General features: G+C 37.0%; 1 protein-coding gene across 1 annotated transcript in view; it reads left to right on the top strand.

The window, feature by feature from the left end:
• The window catches only part of DNAI4 (dynein axonemal intermediate chain 4), a gene marked incomplete at its 5' end in the record, with an annotated part of 81,996 nt that overhangs the window by 83 nt on the left and 61,240 nt on the right, over positions 1 to 20,673 (top strand). Inside the window, 3 exon segments of the mRNA XM_082686390.1 lie at positions 2 to 86; positions 12,525 to 12,702; positions 19,471 to 19,655. Coding sequence (XP_082542516.1) covers positions 2 to 86; positions 12,525 to 12,702; positions 19,471 to 19,655 — 448 coding nt within the window.

Genomic DNA, 20,673 nt, shown 5'->3' with positions numbered 1-20,673 from the left:
GGAAGGGGGTGGCCGACCACTCCACAGCCTGTCGCCACCATGCCCGTCTCTCCAGTAACCAGCCGCAAGCAGCAGAACCTCTGGTTGTAAGTTCGGCGCTAAAACCTTAGTCCATCCTCCTGTGTCCCGGAGGGAGCCCTGTTAGATCCTGTCACTTTCTGCGTCTGGGTTCAGCCAGCCTTCGAAGCACTCATGCGGCAGTGTCTGTCCCCTAACTTGACCTAGTACAGACTGTTTGAACCCTCAACTGCTGTGTTTGCTCTCCGGGAACAAACTGCTTTGTTTAGAGCCTCCTTTACACTCCTGGAGTTGTTAGCCGCGAAATGCTGGTTGCCCCTTTGAATTTTCAGGTTCAGTGAACCACAAGATTGAACTTGACTATGCTCTGTAGTCGAAGTTTTTTCTGCCTCCTCATGCCATCGTGCCTTAAAACCCATTTCTGCTTGCGACATTCTGCCGTATCTGCAACACTTGAACAAGAGGCTGGAGAAGAGCGCACAGCTCTGTGTACGTGTTTGCTTATAACTTCACATGGTCCCTTAGTGCTGCCCAGCAGTTGCACTAAAGTTTTCTCATTCATCCACTCTCCCACAGTTCCAGAGAACTTTTGTTCTCTTATCAGACAGAGCTTCAACGTCTCTCCTCCAGTCTGTCTCCGAGCTAATCTTTCTTTAACAGAAATTGTTGAAAATTCTTGGGAGAGAAACTTACATTCTTTCTTGAATATGGTTTTCAGTGTCTTTTTTCCATCCTACCACTCCACCAAAATAGTTTTTGTGAAGGTCAGCAAAAGGCATCCATCGAAATGCAATGGCTGTTCTTCTTAACCCTTCATCCTCTCGAGTTTTGAATCACTTCATTTGGTTTCGGGACACCTCCTCCCTGGTTCTCTGCTTGTTCTATGGCTCCTTCTTTTCACAGTACTTTGCTGGTATCTTTTCTTTCCCGTATCTAAATATTGGAGTGTTGCTGAGGTCAGTCTTTAAACCCCTTTCCTTCACTATTGTCTTATGCCTTTAAAAATCACCTATACACTGATGATTCACAAGTTTATATCTCTAGCCAGCTCCTCTTCCAAAAACCAGACATTAAGAAAATCAACATCTTCACTTAAAAAAGAAATCAACATCTGCACTTAGAAGTTAATAGGCATCTCAAAATTCATATGCAAAACTAAATTTCCCCCTCTTATCTGCTCTGCAGTCTTTGCCATTTCAGTAAATGACAATTTCTGCTCTTCCAGTTACTGAGTAAAAAAAACCTTGCTGTTTCCCCTGACTTCTCTAATACCCCACTCCGTCAGCAGATTCTATCATTTCTTTCTGGAAAAAAATGGTCTTACAGCCTACACGTGGTAGTCACTGTGCTTTTCTCAAAACCCTTCAGTTTTTTTTTTTTTTAAGATTTTATTTATTTATTTGACAGAGAGAAATCACAAGTAGGCAGAGAGGCAGGCAGAGAGAGAGGAAGGGAAGCAGGCCCCCCGCTGAGCAGAGAACCCGACGCGGGACTCGATCCCAGGACCCTGGAATCATGACCTGAGCCCAAGGCAGCGGCTTAACCCACTGAGCCACCCAGGCATCCCAAAACCCTTCAGTTTTTTAACCATTTCTCTGAGTAAAATTTCACATCACTACAGAGTCTTACAGGGTCTCACCTTGGACCTTTCCCCTTTGGCTGATTGTTCTACAACAATATCAGGCACATTATTTTTCCCATTTTAAGGCCTATGCACTTGCTCTTCTTTGGAACACTGCACCCCCAGATAGTGTCATGACTCATTTATTTCCTTCAGATGTCATCTTATCAAAAAGTCCTCTAACCACCCCCCATAAAATAATAATAATACTTTTAATTCCTAGCATTCCCAGTTGCCCAACCTTTGTTTAAACTTACCCATAAAACTTATCCCTACCTGGTATATAATGTACTTGTTCATCACTGTGTCTTCACCCAAACTATGATACTCCATGGGGCAGACATTTTTGTTTTGTTCAGTGTTATTGTCTTGAATGAAGAAGGCACTCAATATTTGCTGACCTGTGAATGAATAATGTAGTTCAGTATTCTTGGTTACTGGGCATCCTGTGGGTTTTTGTTTTTATTTGCAGGTATAGAAATCTCAAAGTAAAATTAAGTTGAGTTCATGAATTCTCTTGGGAGTTTCTTAAATAATGACAAATTCATAAGAGATTACCCATTAAGGAAAGAATCAGATGGGAGATAAGAAGTGGTATAACCTTCATGTTTTGAGATAGCCATGTTATCCAGTTAAAGCAAAACTTCACAGACTTCAACGTTTACAACCATTGATTTGACCTAATATGTTATTTCTCATCTTCCTCCTTTTGAGACTTAATGCTGTTTTCAGAAAGGATCTCATAAAACATGTACTTATCAATTTTCCACTTTTTCCAATTTTACCTGTATTAGGTCTTTCCCATTAGCTTAATACTCTTTCATTGTGGTAAAAACAAACACTCTTTCTTCAATGCTTTTATCCCACTTCTTTGTCCAGTTCATCTATTATACTTACTTACATGTTCATTCATTTCCTTTTGATTCTTTCTTAGAGTTTTCATGTTATCTACTTTTTCCCATTAGAGTCCTTACTGTATTAATCATAATTATTTTAATCCTAATCTTGACAATTTCAAAATTTCTGCCATCTTAGTCTGCACTAATGCTTGCTTTGTTTCTTCAGACTATTTTTTGCCCTTTGATATGTTTGTAATTTTTTGTTGAAAGCTGAACATGTTGCATCAGGTAATATGAACTGGTTAAGTAAACCTTTAGTGTGAGGTTTTATGTTTATCTGGCGAGGAATTAGTCTGTGTTTGCTGAAGCAGTAGGCTTATGAGGCTTCAATTTCCTTTAGTGTCCTTGTTTTTATCTCTCTTTTTAGGTTCCCCTAGAGACTTCTTCATGGAGTCTGAACCTTGTAGTTCTTCCCATTTCAATCCCCTATTGTACAGGAGACCTGTTGGTGTGGTGGTAATATGTTGAGAGAAGAAGAAATGTTCTGTAATCCTGTAATTAGTCTTTCAGTGGGCCTCTGACCCTGGGCGGTGACCTTCATAAGTGTTTCTCAGATTTTTTTCCTCAGGTGAAACAAGGAGTCTAGAGGGACTTAGAATTGTGTATTTTTCTACCCACATGTTGGTTAGGCTCTGCCAAAATAGTTTTCCTTGAGGGTAGACCTTTGTTAAGAAAAACTGAACATTCTGGGTATATTTTACAATGGTCATGTCCTATCTCCCTGAATTATAAGGGTGTTTTTTCTCTGATCTTCTTCCTGAGAGCCTGATGGGTGTCATGGTAGGCCTCTGTGAGGCTGGACCCTTGAGAGTTTTTATCTTTCAAATTAGTTTACACTTAGTCTCCAGCAATGAGTCAATTACCTTTACGTTTTCCTACCATTCCCTGGTCCCAGTAAGTTGTGATCCTCTGTTTTCTCCTGCTTGTCCAAATTTCTGGCCAGTAGTTTGTCTATAAATTGATCTGATGGATCTAAAAAAGACCTGTTGCTTTTCAGTTTGCTAAGCCTTTTTCTTGTGATAAAAATAAGATTAGTGACTTTTGTGGTCTGTACATGTTGGCGCAGAAACGTCCATGTTCACTCTTTAACCCTTGCAGTCTGTTGCCTCTATTTCTGTATAGAAATTCAAAGGTCAGTAACGAGTGACCGAAAGATTTCAAAAGTCACCACATTCAGTGGGCTTTCTTAACTTTTCTACCTCTGCAGCATTTGACAATATTGATCTTCCCCTCCTTAACCCGAACTTTACTGGTTCACTTATTACTGGTTTAAATGCCTCTTTTCTGATTTCTTTTACTATCTCGTTTCTTCCTTTAGCTCTATTACCTTCTTTTTGTGACTTTAGGTTTTTATTTTGGGACTATGTTCATTTATTTTCATCTCTGTGCAAAAATTCTCAAATCTGAATCTCCAACTCTCACTTCTCTTCCTTGAAATTCACTTTACTCTTGCATTGTCAACTGCCACCAGACAGCTCCACCAAGATATCGCTGATATATGAACATATCTACAATTTAACATCTTACTTCTAACGTTAGTTAAAAGTAAAGACTAATTTAATCATCACCTTAACTCTATGAGTTACATATTATTATCAACATTAATGTACAAATAGATTAATAGCCTGAGAGTTATTGGACGAGTTTGAGCATTTAAATTGACCTTTGAGTTTAAGCTTTCCTACTTGTTAAATATGACTATTAAGTATCTTACAAGTTATTATAAGAATTGAATTAGAAAATATAGGTGGAAGTTCTTTGAAATATAAGATTTAAGTGGTATTGTTATTATCTGTTACCAAGTCCTATTAGTTCTATATCTGCTGTGTTTTAAGGGTATTTGAGATTTGTTTTATAGACATGGAAATAACTCTTTTGAGGGAAGAAGCTTTTTTAAACACTCGGATCCATAGAAACAGGAGGCATGGCAAGCTGCACTAGGTCACCTGGGAAAGCACAAGGGTCAGTCAGGAGGTGGAATAAGGAGAGAAACATGGGCAAGAACCTTTATTGTGGTTTCCGTGGGAGGAACAGACAAAGCCGAATAAGCAGTAGAATTGACTCATTTGTATAATTTCAAAAGGCTCTGGTCCAGGAACTATCTCTAGCTGTCTGGTTCCTGTGCAAGGGTGATTAGGGCAGGGGGATAGTGGCTCAGAAAGTGAGATCTCTGAGAGAGCCGGATAAAAGGAGTTTGTTAAGGGTTTAGGCTCTGGATTGGTTGGTTTGCAAACGAAAGGGTGCTGGCCCATGAGTCCCTTACTATGTATTGGAATTGATTAGCCTTTGGAGGGCAGTCCTTCCAGGGTCAGCAAGTTCTTTGATGTCAAAGCATCAAAATGTAAAAAATAAACAAACATCTGAACACAGGTTTTATTTCTACATCTGCCACCCATGTTAAGCCTTGATTACTTCTCATCTGAACTATTCTGATAGCATCTAACCTATGGTCTTACTTCTAGTATGTTTCTGCATACAGCTAAATTTTTCTGAAGCATAATTCAGATCACTTTACTCTTTTGCTTCTTTTGAGGCAAATAAAATTTTGTGCTTCCATTATAATCATGTACATGTTTAAACTCTTATGAGACTATGAGCTCCTTAGGGCTCATATCTGACTCATATTGTATCCCTGCCAGTGTGTAGCACAGGGCCTTATGTACAGTGTTTTATAAATAACTCGAATGAATGGAAGAAATTTATTTGGTTTACATTGGAATTACTGTCATCCCACTAAAACAAGAAGGGACTAAGGCAGAAACTTTTACAAACCACACCTAATTTTCATTTGGTGATTATTTATTTCATGGTGCGATTTCTGTATGTACAGCATGTTTTTAATGTCATTTGCCCCTGTTTTCATGGAAGTGATTATCAGGAGTTCTTTCTATAGGTATGCCTTGTATTTTTGAGTTACTGCCCTAGAAATGAAGAAACAGGAGTCAAAACAAATTAGGTCCCTGCTTTGGGAACCTCAAGACTGTACATACAGCTCTGCATGACCACTTGTATGATGACTGTTTTCAGGTATAGTGATTTTCAAAGTGGTTACCTCCTGAAACCTCAAAGTGGTTCCCTTCTCTAATTTACCTCTTTTGAAAACATGTTTTCTACTATAGTTAGAGATGTACCATAAATTTCTCATATAATTGACTACAGGCACTTCTTTCAATTTCTTTCAAAAAGTGGTCTATATTTTCTGATTTTCTGCTCTGACAGAGTGCTAAAAGCTGGAGCTGTAACTGTGGACATGATAAACAGTTCCTTCCCATAAAACTTAACAGTACGAAGATGTGGGGGAGTTCACTGATAATGCTGTCTTATGAGATCCCAGTAACTACCTAATTGATAAATGTAACATCATTCACTAATTCATTTCTATTTGGGTCCTATAGAGAGTAAAAAAGGAAGAACTGGTTTATGAGTAAATGTGGTATTCATTATGCATCTATTCAATTTGGGATGTCCTATAGATATTTAGCTGGAGCCACCCAGTAGGCTGGTAAAAATCTGAGTATGAAGATTGTATGTTTTGAGTTATATATAATGATTTAGGGATTATTTATTCAACAAATATTCATTAAGCAGCTACTGTGTGTTTAGTACTACTGTAGGCATTGGGGGTACAGCCCAGAACAGCCCCAAATCCTTATCCTCAAGGAACTTAAGTTCTAGTTAGGGAGAGACAACTAATGCATAAGATATTTAAGTAAAAGATGCATTTGGTTATTTGTAAGTCTTAATGAGAAAAATAAAACTAGGACTTATGAAATATTGAGAGGAGTATTTGACATTTTAGATAAGGGAGCCAGAGAAGGCCACACTAAGAAAGTGGTTTTATGTAAAGACCTGAAGAAAGGATGCCAAACATGTACATTTATTGGGAAGAAGAGCATTTCAGGCAAAGGGAAGAGCAAAGGCAAACTATGATAGAGAAATACACCTGGCAATATCAAGGATTGCCAGTGTGATGAGAGCAAAATATACAAGGGAAAGAGTATTGAACATGAAGTCAAAGATCTAACAATGTGTGTAGAACTTTTTAGGTTGTAGTAAAGACTTGGGCTTTTCCTATGAATGAGATAATAAACAAATGGAGGATTTTAAGCAGAGTAGAGTGATATGATCTAACTTACGTTTTACAAGATCACTCTTGGCTGCCATGTGGAGCAGATTTTAGGGGGTTGGGGTTAAGCAAGAAGCGATAGAAACCTGCTGCAACAATCCAAGAGAGATAGAATAGTTATTTGTACCAGCATGGTAGCAACAAGGTTGATAACAAAATGGTTGCATTCAGGATATATTTTGAAGTATTCTCACCCAAGCAACTGAAAGAACTGCATTACCTTTAACAACAATGGGGGAAGACTGCATGAGGTCTTGTAAGCTTGCTGAACAAGGTAAGGGGGAAATTATCAGGAGCTCAGTTTTGGACATGCTAATTTGAGTCAGAAATGTCAAGTAGTCAGGTGGGTATGTGGGTCTAGGGTTCAGAGGAAGGATATAGTTAGAGTCATATAGATGGTATTTAAATCATATAGATGGTATTTAAATCATGAACTCATTGGATGAGTTCACCTAGGCTCTGAGTGTAGACAGATACAGGAAGAAGTCCCAAGGATGAACACTGCAGAAAAAGTAAGAGGAAAACCAGGTAAGGAAAGTGTCCTACAATCAAAGTTTAAAAAACAAGTCAAAGAAAAAAGGAGCACCTGGGTGAATTCTGCTGATAAATAAAATGAGAACCTTGGTGATTAATATTGCAGCAATGACTGGTCCTTGGTAAGAATTCTTTTGGTGGAATGATAAGGGCTAAAACTTGACTGGATCAGGCTCAAGTGAGTATATGCAAAGGGAAAATAAAAATGATAAATACAGTTCTTTCGAAGGAGTTGCTATAGTTAAAGATGAATAAATGGTAGCTGGAGAGGTAGACTAAATCAAGAGAAATTCTTTATGATAGAAGAAATAATAGCATGTTTACCTGCTAAAAGGAATAATGCAGTAGAGCAAGAAAAGCATGAAAGAATTACTAGAGCAATGTCCTTGAAGAGGTAAAAAGGAATTGAATCTAGTACATGAATAGAAGAATTGACCTAAGCTGGAATCATAAGTAATTTATCCAGAATAATGAAAGAGAAATAGAGGATGTAGGTATAGATATATCAGGTGTATAGTTGTGACAGTAGAAATATTTGAAATATTTGAAATAATTTGAAATATTTAAAAGTCACTTGATTAGCTCAGTTCACTCACTTAATCAGCTGAAAGTAAAGATGGGAGTAGATGTTGATATTCAAGAAGAAAGAAGTATGAAATAGTGACCTTAGAAGGTATAGTAAAAAGTGAGCCAAGAAAATACAGTATGATTGCTGGCACATTAAAGACTTTAAGTTAGTGATCCATAATTTAAAATGAGCATCATGGTTGGATGTTTTTTCTCCAGCTTCATTCATCTGTACAGGTTGAATTAAAATATAGCATATTCTTGGGGCGCCTGGGTGGCTCAGTGGGTTAAAGCTTCTGCCTTTGGCTCAAGTCATGATCCCAGGGTCCTGGGATCGAGCCCCGCTTTGGGCTTTCTGCTCAGCAGGGAGCCTGCTTCCCGCCCCCCTCTCTGCCTGCCTCTCTGCCTACTTGTGATCTCTGTCTGTCAAATAAATAAAATCTTTTTTAAAAAAATATAGCATATTCATAGAAAATTTGAAGAATGGTAGGGTCAACAGAACAGGAGATGACTGCCATTGAAAAAAATCATCTATTACTCATAGTTTCCAAGAGGAGAGGGCAGGCAATGCCACAGCAGGTTTCATGGGGAAGCACTGGGGTCAACCATCAGGCAGAAGGAGAGGGAGGAACTGTGGGCCTTTTTTGTGGTTTTGGTGGGAAAGTACAGGTCAGGCATGGCAAGCAGGCTTAAGATTGACTAGTTTGAGTAATTTCAGTGGGTTCTGGAACTTAGGGGCCATCCTTAATTGTCTGGTACCTGATTATAGGGTGATGAGGGAAGGTATATAGTGGGCCAGAGTGTGAGGGCCTGACAAGGGAGGCAGTGGAGATAGACTGGTTTGCATTGGGAAATTGTGCCCCTGGGAGGGGAAGGGGTAACAAGGGAGGCAGGAAACCAAGGCACAATGACTTGAGCATATCAATTTGTCCAGAACAAGACCTATTGGGCCTAAACTTGTGTGGCAAATGGTAAAGCACCAAGATTACAGAAGATAGAAATGTGGTTAATATACAGGTGTAGGCTCAAAGTAAGAAGATAACTGGAATTGATCAAAGTTTTGGTTTTGCCAGCAAGTACAGTGAATTTAAAAAAGGAAGAGGAGGCTGAGAGTGTAAGTAAGGATTATAATACAGGAATACCTCATTTTATTGCACTTCTCATAGTGGCACTTTGTTTATACTGTGTTTTATACAAATTGAAGGTTGTGGCACCATTTTTCTAGCAGCATTTGCTCACTTCATGGCTATGTTACATTTTGGTAATTCTTGCAATATTTCAAACGTTTTTATTACTGTATTTGTTATAGTGAACTGTGCTCAATGATTGTGGCTCACTGAAAGCTCAGATGATGATTAGCATTTTTTAGCAATAAAGTATTTTTTAATTAAGGTATGTACATTGTGGTTTTAGATATAATGCTATTACACATTTAATAGAATACGGTATAGTGTAAACACAATTTTATATGCACCGGGAAACCAAAACATTTATTTAACTCACCTTATTGTGATATATGCTTTGTTGTGGTAGCCGAGAACTGAATTTGGAATATCTCCAAGGTATGCCTAATTAACTATTACATTTATTAACCTTATGTGCAGGAGAAAAGAGATTGCATGAGAGGGGTGGGTGAAGCAGTAAACATTATAGAGTCAAGGGTTTGAAGGTGATAATGGAGTTGAAGGGAATTGAATATAGTTGTCTGAAATTGGGTATTAAGAGGGTATAGGGGCACCTCGGTGGCTCAATCAGTTAAGCATCCAACTCTTGATTTTGGCTGGGGTTATGATCTCAGGGTTTTAAGATTGAGCCCCGCCTTAGCTCTGTGCTGATCATGGAGCCTGCTTAAGATTCTCCCTCTCCGGGCGCCTGGGTGGCCCAGTGGGTTAAGCCGCTGCCTTTGGTTCAGTTCATGATCCCAGGGTCCTGGGATCAAGTCCCGCTTTGGGCTCTCTGCTCAGCAGGGAGCCTGCTTCCCCCTCTCTCTCTCTCTGCCGGCTTGTGATCTCTCTTTCTGTCAAATAAATAAATAAAAAAAATATATATATATATATATAAATTCTCCCTCTCCACAGGAGCTTGCATGCGTTCTCTCTCTCTCTCTCTCTCTCTCTCTTTCTCTTATGTCTGTGAGAAAGGTTCAAGTTGCCAAGAAGCCATAGTATTAGAAAGATTACATTCATGGATATTGAAATACTCAGGAATTATGCCAGTAGTATTCAAGACAGAGAGAGGATATCGGTAATTAAGGATATAAAATCTAATAGGGAATGGGAGAAAGGAGGTGGTGGTGATTATGGTAGACTGCCATAAAAAAGTGGAATATAAGTGGTCATTGAAAAAATGAGTTCTGTTACATTTACTCAGGGATAGTGTGTTCTGTGTGTGTGGAGAGAGAGAGAGAGAGAGAGAGAGAGAACAAACCAGTAACTGAGGTTTGAGCCTAAGTGTAATCTTCAGAAGAGGAAACTAATAAAGGAAAAATAGAATGGGATAACTAGCTTTTGTAAGGATAGGAGGGCAAAAGGTCAAGGAGGCAGAAAATACAAATTGAAGGTAATGGTAAGAGAGTGATTCAATTGATGAATTGTGGATTCTAGATTAAAGAGAGGAAGAAGAGAAAACTAAAAGGTACTAATTAGTAGAAAATGGAAGGATCAGGTGGCTAGATGTCCCAAAGAGGTTGAAGAATAAGAGATAGTGGTGTCACAGAAGAGGGAAGGGTCAACTGTCAGATGCTCCAAAGATAAATACTGAAAAGAGTCCCTCAGATTTGACAAGGTGAAGGACCAGGTGATTTTAAGGAAAGTAGTGTCTCTGCAGCAGAGGAGAGGGAGTATTAGACTGTTGTGAATTATGGAGTAAATAAGAGGGATAAGGAAGTAGTAGTATTGACTAAAGAGTTAGAACATGAAAGGAAGGGTAGATAAAGTAACACACAGAGGAAGACATAACTAAAGGAAGGATTTCTAAGTTGAGGGGATGACTGGAGCATAATTATATGCTCGAGGAAATAATATATAGCAGATAGAAAATTACTGATGGACAAAAGTCCCTAAGAAAGTAGTACTGGACAAGTTTCAGAGCAGAAGTAGAAAGATTAGCCTTAGTTAGCAATGGCAACTCTTTTACTGAAAGAAGAAAGAAAGATAAATTTAAATGAGTTTGTAGGATTTTTGATGTAGATTTTAGATGAGTTTATAGAAAAATGTAATGACAACAGAGAAGTAATTTAAGGAGTTTTTACCTGATTGATCTTATTTTCTTAGAGATGTTGAAGATAAAGTCATTTAGACATTGTAGGAAGGAGGAGAGGGTAAAATACTTTCAAGGAATATAAATTTGGAATGCCACATGAATGGAATTCATTTATTTAAAAAATGCTTTTTTAGTGACCACACTATACTGGGTACTGTAGTGGGTTCTAGGAATATAGCAATTAACAAGACAAATTTATTTTTTTTAGATTTTATTTATTTATTTGACAGATAGAGACCACAAGTAGGCAGAGAGGAAGGCAGAGAAAGAGAGAGAGAGAGAGAGAGAGAAGGAAGCAGACTCCCTGCTGAGCAGAGACCGATGCGGGGCTCAATCCCAAGACCCTGGGATCATGACCTGAGCTGAAGGCAGAGGCTTAACCCACTGAGCCACCCAGGCACCCAACAAGACAAATTTCTTGTCCTGAAGATTTTTATATTCTAGTAAAGGAGTGATCAACAGGAAAAAGCATCCAGTTGTAATAAATGCTATAAAGAAAAATAAAATATGAAAAGTGGATAGATGGTTGTCATTTAAAAATATTTCATTCTTGTCTGATCTTTTATGATTTGAAAAGTAAAAGTATCATTTAAAATGTTTTCTTTGGGGGTCTGGGGCGCCTAGCTGGCTCAGTCAGTAGAGCACATGATTCTTAATCACAGAGTCATGGTTAAGCCCCAAGTTAGGTGTAGAGCCTACTTAAAATAAAAATCAAAAATTAATAAAAAAATATAAAATATTTGCTTTGGAAATAGATTTACTTTTTATAATCTGAGGGAAGATCATCCTTTTTTAAATAGAAATTCATAATACAATCAGAGTACTAGAACTGTGATAAGGAATGATAAGGTAGGTTTTTGTGTTAAGGAATTTGTAGAGTATACAAAAGTAAAATCATTTTTTCCTCCAGTATGCAAACATTTTTATTTTATCTTCTTTTCTTTTTAAAAATTATTATGCAATTGTTTAGACAGGAGCACAATATTCTTTCCAGGTTTTATTACTCATGCTTCATTCTGCCTATGTAGCTATACTATACACTGACTTATGCTTACTATGTGCCAGGGACTTCCTAACCATAATGTACAAATTATTCCATTTAATCCTCATAATAATCCATGAATAAGGCATTATTTAATATCCCCATCTTACAAATAAGGAAACTAAGACCCAGAGAAATCCGTTTAGACTTTGGATTAGACTGCCTGACTTCAAATTTCAACTCTAGGAGGAATATTTCCCTCTTATGCCTCTGTGATTTTATATAAAATGATATTTATAGCAGCCTCTTAAGGGTTGTGAGAAAAAAGTGACATAATGCAGGTAAACATTCTAGAACTCTGCTTATACATGATGAACTCTCAAGTAGCTATTATTATTTCTTGTTTATATGTTCAGATTGTTTCCATGTTTCTAAATGAAAGTCTGTTTTTTTCTTGTTGGTAAGTTTTCCTTCAGTCATGGATCCTTTGTATTATGTTTTCTTTTCCTGATAAAGGAGTGTTGGCCCACAGCCAAAGAAATCTATTAGCTTTACTAACACAGTAAAAGGAGGGCAAACAAAAGGATATCTTGGTGCAAACCAAAGCAGAATGGCAATGTCAAAAACCTTGATGGTTCTACCTGAGATAAAAACAGAAAAAATGAATATACCTACTGTAAAGACACCCATACAGGTAATATTCTTTTTTTTTTAAGATTTTATTTACTTATTTGACAAGCAGAGATCACAAGTAGGCAGAGAGACAGGCAGAGAGAGAGGAAGGGAAGCAGGCTCCCTGCTGAGCAGAGAGCCCGATGTGGGACTCGATCCCATGGCCCTGGGACCATGACCTGAGCCGAAGGCGGAGGCTTTAACCCACTGAGCCACCCACGTGCCCCAGGTAAAATTCTTTAGAATTCTGAGTTTATTTGAAAATGGCACCATAGAGAACTTAACTGAAATGTTAAAGGTGGAAAATATACTGCTTTGAAATAACTAACTCACTTCTAATATTGATATATTGATTTTGTTAGTCTTCACCATCTAACATATCTTACAGCATAATATTTGCTGTTGGCTCCTATAATTCATTACTAATAATGAGAACATTGGAGTGGAGTGAGGAAAGTCTGCTCATGACCTTAAGAACTGGTAGTAATAATAGCTAACCTAGCTATAATATAGATAGTAAGGCTAATGTCCATTCTCCTTTGCAATATACTCTAGAAAATATGGTAAAATAAATTGTCACAAAATTAGTTATCTCATTAGAAAACTAAGAATTGAATTTTTAAAACCTTTACTCATAATATATATACAGACAAGTATGTAATATATAAATCTGAATGGGCTAGGCAATGATACTTCTAGATATGACACAAAAAAACACAGTCCATTAAAGATAAAATTGGTAAATCAGACTCCATCAAAATGAAAGCTGCTTCTGGTCTTTGAAAGACATTGCTAAAAGAATGAAAAAAGAAGCCATACAGTGGGAAAAATTATTTATAAAGCATATATCTGATAAAGTACTTGTATCCAAAATATATAAATAATTCTCAAAACAATACTAAAACAACCTAATTTTTAAAACAAGCAAAACATTTTTTAAAGATTTGTTTTTATTTACTAGAGAAAGAGTGAGGGAGAGAATGAGCACAGAGGGAGAAGCACACTCCCTGCTGAGGAGAGTCACCCCCTGCCCCCCACCCCAACTCTAGTCTCAATCCCAGGACCCTGAGATCATGGCCTGAGCTGAAGGCAGACACTTAATAACTGAGCCACCCAGACACCCCATGAGCAAAACATTTGAACAAATACTTCATCAAAGTACATATATAGATAGCAAATGAGCACATGATCAGCATTAGCTATTAGGGAAATGCAAATTGAAACCGAGATACTGCTGAACACCTATTAGAATGACTAAAATTAGTAAGACTGATCATACCAAATGTGGACAAGTATGTGGAGGAATCAGAATTTTCATACACTGCTGGTAGGAATGGAAAATGAAAAACCATTTGGCATTTTATTCAGTGTTAAATATATATCTACTATACCATCCAGCCATTCCACTTCTAGGTATCTACTGAAGAGAAAATAAATTGGGGCTCCTGGGTGGTTCAGTCAATTAAGCGTCTGCCTTTGGCTCAGTTCATAATCCTAGGGTCCTGGGATTGAGTCCCGTGTCAGGCTCCCTGCTCAGTGGGGAGGGTGCTTTTCCCTCTGCCTCCTGCTCCCCCTTCTTGTACTTCCTCTCTCCATCTCTGGGAAATAAATAAAATCTTTAAAAAATAATAATAAAAGAGAAAAGAAAGTATATGTTTATATAAAAACTAGTAAACAAATGTTGATAGCATCTTTATTTATAATAGCCAAAAAATGAAAACAAGCTAATATAATTTTAATAAATGAATGTTATGTATTTGCAAACATATTACATGTACCATTATCTTAGGCAGCTATAACAAAGTACTTTTGGCTGGATGGTTTATAAACAAATTTACTTCTCAGAGTTCTAGAACTAGAAGCCCAGGATTAGAATGCCAACATGGTTGGGTTCTGGTGAGGACCCTTTTCCAGGTTGCAGATTGCTAAATTCTCAATGTATCCTGAATGTATTCCCAATGTATCACATGGTGGAAAGACATTTAGCTAACTCTCTGGCCTCTTCTCAGAAGGGTTCTCACTAATCCCATTTATGAGATCTCCACCTTCACAACCTAATTACTGTTCAAAAGTTCTACCGTCCAGTACCATCACATTGGAATTAGGGAGCCAACATGAATTTGGGGTATACAAAACATCCAGTCCATAACAATCATATAGTGTATGCATTTTATGTATTATGTGTATGTTATGCGTACATACAACACAAATATATCATATGGTATTACAATGTGTAGAAGGGATAGTGAGAGCATCATGACCAACTGCAGATAATGCATGCAAGTTTGCTCCAACATTTAAACATCAATAGTATTTGCCATATTAATAAACTGGGAGGGAAGAATCTATGGGATCATAAGAACAGATAAAGAAAAAGCATTTGAAAAAATTTAATATCCATTCATTATTTAAAAAAAATTTTTTTTAAACCATTTAGCTAATCTGAGAAAGGATTTTCTCTGGCATTCTGAAAAAACTAAAACTAACGTCAAACTCAGTGATGAAAGACCAAAAGCCTTTCCCCTCAGATCAGAAACAACACAAGGATGCCCACTTTTGCTACTTCTCAGCATAGTAGTGGGTGTCCTAGCCAGAGCAATTAGTGAAGAAGAAGAAATAAAAATTGTCCAAAATAGGAAGGAAAACATAAATCTCAGTTTACAGACGACATGATCTTATGTGTAGAAAACTCCCAAAGATGCCACATTTAAAAACAAAAACAAAAACTGATAACTAGTAAGTTCAGCAAAGCTGTAATATAGAAAGTTAACACACAAAAATCAGTTGTGTTTCTATACCTAGCAATAAACAATCCAAGAAGAAAATTAAGAAAAAAGATTTCCATTTACAATAGTATCAAAAAGAATAAAATACTTAAGAATAAACTTAACTAAGGAAGTGAAAGACTTATACACTGATAACTACAAATATTGCCTAGAGAAATTAAAGAAAACAATAATAAATGGGAAAACATCGCTTGTTTATACATTAGAATATTTCTTTTAAAAGATTTCAGTTATTTATTTGACAGAGAGAGAGATCACAAGTAGGCAGAGAGGCAGGCAGAGAGAGAGGGGGAAGCTGAGCAGAGAGCCCAATGCGGGGCTTGATCCCAGGACCCTGAGATCATGACCTGAGCTGAAGGTAGCAGCTTAATGCACTGAGCCACCCAGGCATCCCTACATTAGAATATTTCTTCAGATACTAATAGTACACAAAACAAGATACAGATTCAATGCAATCCATATCAAAATCCCAATAACATTTTTTGTGGAAATAAAATCTGTCCTAAAATTCATATGGAATATTAAGAGACCCCAAATAGTCGAAACAGTCTTGGAAAAGAATTACAAAGTGGAAGGTCTCACACGTCCTGATTTCAAAACTTACTATGAAGCTGTACTAATTGATACACTGCACTACTAGCATAAAGACAGATATATGGATCAATGGAATAGGATAGAGGGCCCAGAAATAACCCCTTACACACAAGTTCAAATGATTTTTAACAAAGATGTTAATTCTATGCAATGGGGAAAGGACAGTCTTTTCAACAAAGGTGTTGGAAAAACTGGATATCTACATGCAAAAGAATTTTGTAGGATGCTTATATAAAAAAATAACTCCAAATGTATCACGTTCTTACAGCTAGAACTATAAAACTCTTGGAAAAGGGATGCCTGATTGGCTCAGTTGGTTAAGTATCCAACTCTTAGTTTTGGCTCAAGTCACGATCTCAGGGTCCAGGGGTAGAGCGCCAAGTCTGGCTCCATGCTTAGCTCAGACTATTTATCCCTCTCCCTCCCCTCTGCCCCCCCCTTTTAATTGTGTTATGTTAGTCACCGTTACAGTACATCATTAGTTTTTGATGTAGTGTTCCACGATTTATTGTTTGCATATAACATCCAGTGCTCCATACAATCCCTGCCCTCCTTAATACCCATCACCAAGCTTACCCATCCCCCCACCCTCCTCCCTTCTAAATCCCTCAGTTTATTTCCCAGCATAGAACTAAAGAGACCATAATTAAAGAAGTAAAAAGATGTATGATAACTGTCACACTCAATTCAGAAAACATCAATAAAGAGGCTCAACATCACTGATCATCAGGGAAATGCAAATCAAGCTACAATGAGATATTACCTCACCCTGTCAGAATGGCTAAAATCAACAATATAAGGAACAACTATTGTTGGCAAGTATGTGGAGAAAGGGGAACCCTCTTGTGCTGTTAGAAATGCAAACTGGTGCAACAACTCTGGAAAACAATATGGACCTTCCTCAAAAGGTTAAAAATAGACCTACTCTATAATCCAGTAATTGCACTACTAGGTATTTACCCAAAGAATAGAAAAATACCAATTAGAAGAGATACATGCATCCCAGCATTTATAGCAGCATTACCTACAATAGCTAAATTATGGAGACAGCCTAAGTGTCCATTGACTGAAGAATGGATAAAGAAGATGTGGTGTATATATGTATACAATGGAGTATTACTCAGCCATAAGAATAGTGAGATCTAGCCATTTGCAACAGCATGGATAGAGCTACAGAGTAATATGCTAAGTGAAATAAGTTAGTCAGTGAAAGACAAATACCATATGATTACACTCATATGTGGAATTTAAGAAACAAAATAAATGAATAAATGAGGGGGAAGAAAAGAGAGAGACCACCCAAGAAACAGACTCTGAACTATAGAGAACAAACTGATGGTTACCAGGGAGAGATCAGTGGGGTGATAGGTTAAATAGGTAACAGGGATTAAGTAGTGTACTGGTAAATGAGCACCAGGTATTACTTCGAAGTGCTGAATCACTATACTGTACACCTGAAGCTAATGTTACAATGTATGTTAACTAACTAGAATTTAAATAAAAACTTGAAAAAAATACTACATTGTATATTTGAAAGTTCCTGAGAAAATTGATTTTAAAAGTTCTCATCATGGGTCGCCTGGGTAGCACAGTTGTTTGGGCTTCCGACTCTTGGTTTTGGCTCAGATCTTGGTCTCAAGGTCCTGGGATCAGGCGCACATCAGGCTCCCCACTCAGTAGAGAGTCTGCTTAGGATTCTTTTCTCCCTTTGCCCCTGCCCGAATGCTCTCTGTCTCTAAAACAAATGAATAAAATCCTAAAAAAAAAAAATTCTCATCGTAACAAAAAATAATTTTAACTATGTGAGGTGATGGATTTTAATTTATTTTGGTTAAAGATTTGTTATTTATTTTAGAGAGAGAGCAAGTGAGTGGGAGAGGGGCAAAGAGAGAAACTCCCCAAGTAGACTCCCAGCTGGGCATGGAGCCCCATATGGGGCTCAGTCTCATAACCCATGAGATCATGACATGAGCCAAAACCAAGAGTTGGATGTTTAACTGACTGAGCCACCCAGGTGCCCCTGAGGTGATGAATTTTATATAAACTTACTATTGTAATCATTTTGTAATATACACATATGTCAAATCATTATGTTGTACACCTAAAATGGATACAATCTTATGTGTCAGTTATATCTCAATTAAAATTAAAATGCAGTTTCTGGGTTGCTCCAAAAAAAATTATAAAAAAGAACCAAATGGAAATTCTGGAATTGAAAAGCACAGTAATCAAAACTTTAAACATTCACTGGCGAAGCTAAATAATAGATTTTAACTGACAGAAGGAAGAATTAGCCAACTTGAGAATAGATCTATAGAGATTACACACGCCAAAAACATAGTGGAAAAAAAGAACGAAGAAAATGAATAGAGGCTCAGAAAGGGTGATACCAACCAAAAGCAACAGAATACAGATTCTTCTCAAATACACATGAAACATTTTCCAGGATAGCGCGTATGTTAGGCCACAAAATGTGTCTTAATTAATTGAAGAGAATTGAAACCATATCAAGCATCTTTTCCAGCCACAAGGTTGGGGAACTAGACATTAATAACACAAAGAAAACTGGAAAGCTCAAAAATAATGTGGCGATTAAACAATACGCTTCTGAGTAACGAATTGGTCAAAGAAGAAATCAAAAGAGAAAAAAATACCTTGAGACAGAATTATATGGTTTCTCTTATTTGTGGAGCATAAGGAATAACACAGAGGATATGGGGAGATGGAGAGGAGAAGGGAGTTGGAGGAAATTGGAGGGGGAGATGAATCATGAGAGACTGTGGACTCTGAAAAACAATCTGAGGGTTTTGGAGGGGAGGGGGGTGGGGGTTGGGTGAGCCTGGCGGTGGGTATTATGGAAGGAATGTATTGCATGGAGCACAGGGTGTGGTCCATAAACAATGAATTCTGAAACACTGAAAAGAAATTTAAAAAATAAATTAAATTTTAAAAAAGAAAAGAAATATATCAAAATTTGTGGGATGCAGCAAAAATAATTCTAAAGGGGAAGTTCTTAGAGATAAATACCTACCTCAAGAAACAAAGAGTCTCAGACAACTTAATTTTGTACCTCAAAGGACTAGAAAAAGAACAAATGAAGCCCAAAGTTAGTGGAAGGAAAGAAATAACAGAATAGAACAGAAACAAATGAAATAGGGACAGAAAAGATAATAGAGAAGACCAGTAAAACTAAAAGCTGGTTCTTTGAAAAGATAAACAAAATTGACAAATCTTTAACTATATTCACCAGAAAAAAAGAAGAGGGAATTCAAATAAAATTAGGTTAAAATAAATAAAATCAGAAACGAAAGAAATGTTACAACTAATATAATTTTCTAGGGCTCATTATTCAGAAACATTCCCCCCCCCCTTTTTTAACTTATTTCATTTTAAATAACCACTTTCCACAGGTAATTAATGCACTTGGAGTTGATGTTACTCCCCGACCTCTTTACCAACAAGACCCACATATGGGAACAGCAAAGCCAAATAAACTATTTACATCACAAGAAGGATCATATGGATCAGAATATATATCCTCCTATAGCCTGTATCAGAATACAATAAATCCTAGTATGTTAGGGCAGTTTACAAGGTAGAGTATACTATTTTATTGTTCTTTTTTATATCATATCTACTGTCTTTTTATTTCAGTTGCATATATGTAACTTAGAAGTTAGTTGTCTTCAGACTCCTAACTCCACTCTACATTAGTATGCCATCTTGGTGTTCCCCTCATGTTTTACTTAGATGTAGAGCTTTGCATAACTTAAGAGTTCCCTGATACACCAAAACCTTTGTGAGCAATATATGTAGATTTTACTCAAGATTTCCTGAGGAACCAAAAGGTGGGGCTAGCATCACATACCCACAGACATACTTCTTCAATTTCTTCTCTATTGCAATTGATGGGAAGAAGTAGCTTTCCTTTTCTGTGGCCCCCAACTCCATTCTTCCCTGCAAATCCCTCTTCTCCTAGGGTTTGATTTCTCTTCTGTTTCATAATTTTTTTAAATGAAATGTTATGCATGTATTGTGTAGACACATTACTGAAATTTTTCGAATGCTTACAGTGAAGAAGTTCAGAGTCTTCGCAGTAATAAAACATGATGTCCTAAAATAATCTAAAGATTATGGGGAAATATTTGAATGTGTAATTTTCAATCTGACAAGTTAAAAGTTCCAGATGTTAACTAAGCACAAAATTTAAGAGAAAATATGCTGTTTGAGATTCTGCCTCCAAATTTGCACAAAGTAGTCATAGGAGTGCTCCACAAAACAAATAATATTTCTGTAAACTGAACCTATCCTTTTGGAGGACAGTTGAACTTATAAATAGAAAAGGATCATGAAGTAATATTAAGTTCATTGTTCAAGGAAATTATCTTTGTATTCTTTAGTTTGTTGATTTCCCAACCAGTATATAGATTTTCTTTTAATTAAATCTTGAGAGGATCTTTATAAAATTGAAAAAATCACATTTAATATGGGATTTGAATGATGAGCAGAAAATTGGTGAAAAATGGAAGGAGGTTCCAGGCTGAGACTCTAAAATAAGAGAGCACCACAAGATTGAGAAAAAGTAGGGCAGGGGAAGAGTGATAATGAAGATG

This window comes from Mustela nivalis (genome assembly GCF_964662115.1).
Source record: "Mustela nivalis genome assembly, chromosome: 10".
In the NCBI taxonomy this organism is placed as follows: Eukaryota; Metazoa; Chordata; class Mammalia; order Carnivora; family Mustelidae; genus Mustela; species Mustela nivalis.
This window is presented reverse-complemented; position numbering and strand designations above follow the sequence as displayed.